The sequence below is a fragment of the Thalassophryne amazonica genome, chromosome 15 (genome assembly GCF_902500255.1).
Source record: "Thalassophryne amazonica chromosome 15, fThaAma1.1, whole genome shotgun sequence".
NCBI lineage: Eukaryota > Metazoa > Chordata > Actinopteri > Batrachoidiformes > Batrachoididae > Thalassophryne > Thalassophryne amazonica.
Window position 1 is genome coordinate 92,724,800 of NC_047117.1, and position 7,492 is coordinate 92,732,291.

The window sequence follows — 7,492 nt, forward strand, 5'->3', positions numbered from 1 at the left end:
TCTCAATAATGAAGTGGTGGAATGAAGATGCTCAGGAAAACATAAGGAGAAAGAGGATGGCAAAAAAGAACTGGGATAGTTGGAGAGATGAACAAAGTACACAGGAGTACAAGATGTGGCGTAAGGTGAAAAGAGAAGTAGCAAAAGCTAAGGAACTGTAAGGAAGGAGAAAAGGTTTGTACCGATTGGCCAGACAAATGGACAGAGCTGGAAAGGATCTGCAGCAGGCTAGCTGATAAAGGTGTTGAGAAGGTGTAGGGAATATTTGAGGAGGCTGATGAAGGAAGAAAATGAGAGAGAAAAGGTTAGAAACAGGTGAAGATCTGTGAGTGGCCATATGGTTTTCATGATGAGAAAGAGCACTACAGATGCAATGTTTAAACACTGATGGAGAAGAACAGAAGGAGTTACACTGTGTATTTCTTTGTGGATGAGCAGTAGGAATGACAGATTTAGTCAAGGTGGAGGTGGGATTACATGAAGGACCACCTCTGAGTCCTTTCTTGTTTGCAGTGGTGCTGGACAGGTTGACTGATGAGAACAGACAGGAGTTCCCATGGACTATGATGTTTGTAGATGACATTGTGCTCTGTAGTGACAATAGAGAGCAGGTTGAGTCTAGTCTGGAGAGGTGGAGATATGCTCTGGAGAGCAGGGAATGAAAGTCAGTAGGAGTCAGACTGAGTCCATGTGTGTGAATGAGAGGGAGCCCAGTGGAATAGTGCAGTTACAAGGAGTAGAAGTGGTGAATGTACATGAGTTTAAATACTTGGGGTCAACTGTCCAAAGTAATGAAGAGTGTGGTAGAGAGGTGAAGAAGAGAGTGCAGGCAGGGTGGAGTGAGTGGAGAAAGGTGGCAGGAGGGATTTGTGATAGAAGATAGTCAGCAGAGTGAAGGTGAAAGTCTCCAAGACAGTAGTGATACAAGTTATGCTGTACTGCTTAGAGATGGTGGCACTAACAAAAAGACAGAAGACGGAGATAAAGATGCTGTAATTCTCTCTGGGAGTGATGAATGGACACGATTGGGGAATGAACCTATCGAGGGACAGCTTAGGTGGGAACGGTTTGGAGACAAAGTCGAGAGGGTGAGACTGAGATGGTTTGGACATGTGCAGAGGAGGAACCCAGGGTATATAGGGAGAAGGTGCTGAGGATGGAGCCACCAGGCAGGAGGAGAAGAGGGAGGCCAAAGGAGGAGGTTTATGGATGTGCTGAGGGAGGACATGCAGGTGGTTGGTGAGACAGAGGACGATACAGAGGACAGGGTGAGATGGAGACGATTGATCTGCTCTGGCGACCCCTAATGGAAGCAGAAGAATGGAGGGAGAAAGAAAAGTTGATCCAGCAATCCAGGTCCCCTCTTTGTGCGACTTAAAAAAGTTAGAGTCCTGACTATGGATACCTGCGTGTGTAAAGAAATACTAAAATACTGACATACAATATGAAAACAGTGTTGCGGAGGAAACAGTGGCGTAGCTAAAATACATACTTTGAAAAAGTCAAGTTGTGTTCACATTGTTGCTGTCTCATCATGCTTCAGTGATCCGCAGAGGTTTTACAACCTCAGAACTAGGGAGGCGTGCACATAACTGGTGATTAGGTGCTTGTGTCCACTGAAAATAAATTATGCACAGCAAAAAAGATGGGGGGGAAGATCTTCTCAAGAGGGAAACAATGATGGCAGATTGCAGGAAAAGCAGTTTTCTCAGTGTTTTCTGCTGTGCATCATTTATTTTTAATCACACGCAACCAACTGAGCACCAGTTATGTGCACACCTGATTGTTAGCTATTTTCTTCTGCTTTGCACCTGGTGCAAAATGTAATTAGCTTGATTAAAATATAGCTGCACTTGTTTCAGATTTTACATTTGAAAGCTGACGTGTAAAGATGCAGGTCTGTTGTATGATTGATGCTCCACAGCACATACAGAACAACACAGGAAACATGAGAAAGTCAACACATCTTAAGTCTCTGCAGGCACTTTTGAATCCATAAATGTTTTTGATTTTTAACTTTCTCTTCTGTGTCTTTCCTAGCTTTGATGCCTCCTCTTGACCCTCGCACGGCCAACTAGACTCCTCAAAGAAAAGGGAGTGGAGCTTGGGGGGGGCACACTGCTGCAGTCCTCCTGAGGCTCTGGTCTTGGTAATCTTGAAGCTTCTGGACATCAGCCTCCACAGCCACAGATGGTTTTCCGGGGCCTCGTCCACGTCGGAGGGCCTGGTGGAGCGCACATCCATCGTTATAGTTTTACATAAAGCATTTGAGATAAAGGGGAGGTCATTAGACCAGCTGATAAACGTCTCTAGCTAAATGGACGAGCGCGGATCTCTCTGCTGTGACAAGACCTGGAGAGCATCGAGCAGATGAGAAGGACGGTTTGTGTCGCTGCTCTTTGTTTACAGACATCGATAACTGGTGGAAAAGCACATAAATTTTATACCTACTGATTATTTTCCACAGTTTCCCTTCTCTTCTCCTGCAGTGTCTGTTAAAAACAACATCCACTCGTGCTTTTACTTGTTTACAATATCAGATCAAAATTCAATAATTAGTGTTTCTTTCACAATATACTTAAAAATAATGCAAATAATGTAAGATCTTATGCCAAATTATTAACAAATTATGCTCTTTGTGAAACAGTGATAGTGTTACAGACTGTATGTAATAATGCTATTTTATATTATGAGAGCTAATCTTCACTTTAACAGGCAAAGAAGTGGCAGAATCGCTTTTGGAGTTCAGTTAAATCAGCCTGATGCTTCATCAGTCACAGCACTTTAGTCTGACATCCACAAAGCTCTACTTTGGTGTCAGTCTACAGAACAGTCTGTCAGGGACATAAGATTTGTTCTCACGTCTTTTTAGTACACTGTAAAAAATAAACAAACACAATCATTATTTTAACAGTAAAGCCATCTCATTCTGTAAAAAAAAAAAATAAAATATATATATATATAAATACCTTGACAGAACATCGGGTAAATTTTAATGGTATAAAGCTGTTGTAATTTACTAACATGTTGGACATTTTAAACCAGTAAATCCAGCAGCATTTTTTCTTTTGCTAAATTAGCACTATCAAGCTAGTTTTACTAATTACTGTCAAGTCAAATGCAGCTTTTACTTATTGTACAAGAATTGCATTCATTGAGATTTTGTGTGCTGCTCTCATTTTGCTCAGCAGGTTCACCACAGGATCCACATGTTGGTCTGGTTTTATTAACACAACTCCAGCTGTACAGTAGTGTTCAGATAATAGTGCTATGTGACTAAAAGATTCATCCAGGTGTTGAGTATATTCTTATTGTTACATGGAAACAAGGTACCAGTAGATTCAGTAGATTCTCAACAAATCCAACAAGACAAGCATTCTGATATGCACACTCTTAAGGCTATGAAATTGGGCTATTAGTAAAAAAAGTAGAAAAGGGGGTGTTCACATTAATAGTAGCATCTGCTGTTGACACTACAACTCAAACTAATTATGTTCAAACTGCTTTTTTAGGCATCCTGTGAATCACTAATCTAGTATTTAGTTGTATAAACCATAGTTTTCATGATTTCTTCAACATCTGCGAGGCTTAATTTGTTGGTTTGGAACCAAGATTTTGCTGGTTTACTAGTGTGCTTGGGGTCATTGTCTTGTTGAAACACCCACTTCAGGGCATGTCCTCTTCAGCATAAGGCAACATGACCTCTTCAAGTATTTGACATATCCAACTGATCCATGATACCTGGTATGCGATATATAGGCTCAACACCATAGTAGAGAAACATGCCCATATCATGATGCTTGCACCACCATGCTTCACTGTCTTTACTATGAACTGTGGCTTGTGATTCAGAGTTTGGGGTCGTCTCACAAACTGTCTGTGGCCCTTGGACCCAAAAAGAACATTTTACTCTCATCAGTCCACAAAATATTCCTCCATTTCTCTTTAGGCCAGTTGATGTGTTCTTTGGCAAATTGTAACGTCTTCTGCACATGTCTTTTATTTAACAGAGGGACTTTGGTGGGGGATTCTTGCAAATAAATTAGCTTCACACAGGGCATCCTCTAACTGTCACAGCACTTACAGGTAACTCCAGACTGTCTTGGAGCTGATCAATGGGTGAGCCTTTGCCATTCTGTTATTCTTTCTATCCATTTTGATGGTTGTTATCCGTTTTCTTCCACATGTCCTCTGTTTTTTTGGGTTTTTTTTTTGTCATTTAAAGCATTGGAGATCATTGTAGATGAACAGCCTATAATGTTTTGCACCTGCATATAGTTTCCCCTCTCCAATCAACTTTTAATCAAACTACGCTGTTCTTCTGAACAATGTCTTGAACATCCCATTTTCCTCAGGCAAGAGAAAAGCATGTTCAACAGGTGCTGGCTTCATCCTTAAATAAGGGACACCTGATTCATACCTGTTTGTTCCACAAAACTGATGAACTCACTGACTGAATGCCACACTACTATTATTGTGAACACCCCCTTTTCTACTTTTTTTTATTAATAGCCCAATTTCATAGCCTTAAGAGTGTGCATATCATGAATGCTTGGTTTTATTAGATTTGTGAGAATCTACCAAATCTACTGGTACCTTGTTTCCCATGTAACAATAAGAAATATACTCAAAACCTGGATTAATCTTTTCAGTCACGTAGCACTACTATTATTCTGAACACTACTGTATATGGAGAATGGGCCTCAAGCAGCCTTGAACTTGAGATATTTCACTTGGCAAACAAGCATGCTTGCACCACTCTGCTGCCACACAATAGGAACTACTCTGAATCTATAATGAATTTTATGTCATGTTGCCATATTAAACATTTTTTTTTGTTTTACTCTATTTGTACAAACTCCCATCTCTTGCCCAGTGACCACTGGGATCAGCTCCAGCTCCCCTGTGGCCCATCATTGGAATAAGCAGGTATTGAATATGAGTGAATGAATGAATGATGTCAATGTGAAGAGTTGTGAAAAATAATCACGTCTGTTGAAAATTGATTAGGGTTATATATCTATACGAGGGTAGGCTGAAAAGTTCTAAGGCTCACCAGGAAGGAGTATCATGGTGAGCCTTAGAACTTTTCAGCCTACCCTCGTAGAATAAAATGGATTCTGCAGTTCATTTTCAGACTGATTCACACCACATGACAGAAAGGTGGCGGCTAACAGTGTGCTTGCTTTCCAAATAACATATCCCCCATTAAAGGCTGCCCATAGGCCAGTCTCCTTTTTTGCTTTGTTTAGTTTTTTTGTTTGTTTGTTTTTTTGTTTTTTTTGCAAATTATATAATTTGTATACTGTAAAATTTACAGTATTTTCTGGAAAGGTTTTTGCATATTTTTACTGTTTTAAAAAAAAGAATTATTCTGGCAATTCCAGCTGACAGTTTTTTTTCCTCACAGTGTATTTTTCTCCATTCTACTCTGCCATACAGCTGTGACTGGTGAAGCAACAGACACAACAGACTCCAATCAAAATGTTTTTAAAATATGATTGGTATAAAATCATGTGAATGCTTAAAGAAGTTTACAGGCACTGTACATGTTCACTTAGTGATTCTCAGCCCTGCTTCATTTTGATTTTTTTCTTCAAGGCAGAAATGAGACAATACAAACTTAAAATCCAGCTGATCTCCTCCTCTTCCTGCCATGTGATTTTCAGCCATTCAGAAAACAAAACCTGTTGAAAACATTTCTTACGATGTTCTAGCAAGAAGAAAACCTGTTCCTGTGTCTTAAACCTACGTGATTGACATTAGCTGCTCACAGATGTTCTCGTTCTATAAGGTGCAACTTTCAGGTGTCACTTTCTTTTTCTATTATCTTTCTTGTTCCTTTAAAGCGCCTAAACTCAAGCTATGGAGATTATATGATTCTCCGTGTTTTTGTTTTTTAACCAGGGATAAAGTCTATAAGTAGATTATTGGATTAGTTTTCTATATATCTCTATATAAATATAATTATTATTTTGGCTTACTGTATTATGACTAATATATGAAGATGCATATAATATATATCAAATAAACAGACTTCTTTATGTAACTACGCAGTATTTGTCTGGTGTTTGTTTTAGTGTGCCTGGTGGTGACACAGTTACTGACCTTTGACCCTCCAGTTGAAGGTGACACGTGATGCAGAAACATATGACAGAAACTTCACATCAGGTTATTTCCCTAACAAGGACTCAAACCAACCAATTCACAAAAGTAGTAATTCCTAAAGTATGGGGAATTACACACACACACACACACACACACACACACACACACACACACACACACACACACACACACACACACACACACACACACACACACACACACACACACACACACACACACACACACACACACAGCACTGTGCAAATGTTTTAGGCACATTTAATGCATCATGGAGACATTACAAATTATGAAAACCTGATAAATAAGCAAAGCAGGTCAAGAAAATGGATGGATTATTGAATGAAAAAAATATGGCTGACATATTCACTTTTGTCCCAACTGATTTCATGTGGAAATGCCAATCAAAAGGGGGTGGAGGGAGGGGCATCAAATGCTACTTTTATTAGAACTCTGGGATTCCTAAAACTGGATTTTGAGACTTCTTTATTTTTTGTGCAGTGTGCACGTACATATTCTGTATATTGGCCTCAAACATCGAAATGGTTGATGGGGCTTTAAGTTACACTTTGTGTGTGTGTGTGTGTGTGTGTGCACGTGGTGTTCTACATGCACAGTGATGTGGGTGTCTTCAGCTGGAGAGACAGCAGCAGGCTGGTGAGGACACGCCCCTTCCTGCTCATGCCAGAAAACAAGGAGAGAATGTGTGTGTGTGCATGTGCACGTGTGTGTGTGTGAGACAAGTGTGTGGGAGGACTGCAGTTCATGTGTTGTGGATGCGTGGGCGAGCGCATGCAGCTCTGCTGCATTGCAGCACGTCCTGCCCATCCCCAGGTCGCTGCTGTGCTCCGCCGGGGCACTTTTCCAAGGTCACAGCAGGTCAATCCGCCCCATCTGCATATCCAGCCGCTGAGACGGTAAATCTATAAACACCACGGCAACTCTGTCAGCTGGTGGAACAACAAGACATCAGCAGGGACCAGAGCTGGACACAAAAATCTGTCAACACACACACACAAGATCCACCCTGACGGGTTGATCAGCGGGAAACTGATCACCGCATCAGCACACGCATGTAAATACACATCATTACAAGAAAGATGAGGAGTTTGTTTTTAATGTAAAGCAAAATTTGAGACCATCTATTGTGACTGGAACTGATACAGTCTCCTCATGCTTCTCTAACGAGTTTGATCACCTGAATGAATGAAAAAAAAAAATCCACCTCCGTAAGGTTAAAGAGCATCTCACATCCTCACTGGAGTTTTGCTCAGAATATTTTATATGACAACAATCAGCTCCAAGCAGGGAAACCCCACGTGACTGTTAGTGCTCCTTTTCTGAAAAGGTCATGCCAGTTGTATTT

The 7,492-nt window shown here is 40.6% G+C and overlaps 1 protein-coding gene across 1 annotated transcript in view; it reads left to right on the forward strand.

The window, feature by feature from the left end:
• ccdc85al (coiled-coil domain containing 85A, like) overlaps positions 1–2,263 on the forward strand; it is a 63,821-nt gene extending 61,558 nt beyond the window's left edge. Inside the window, exon 5 of the mRNA XM_034188755.1 lies at positions 2,041–2,263. Within this exon, the coding sequence (XP_034044646.1) occupies positions 2,041–2,046 (6 nt within the window). The 3' untranslated portion in view covers positions 2,047–2,263. The remainder of the gene's footprint in view (positions 1–2,040) is intronic.
• Positions 2,264–7,492: the final 5,229 nt, after the last annotated feature.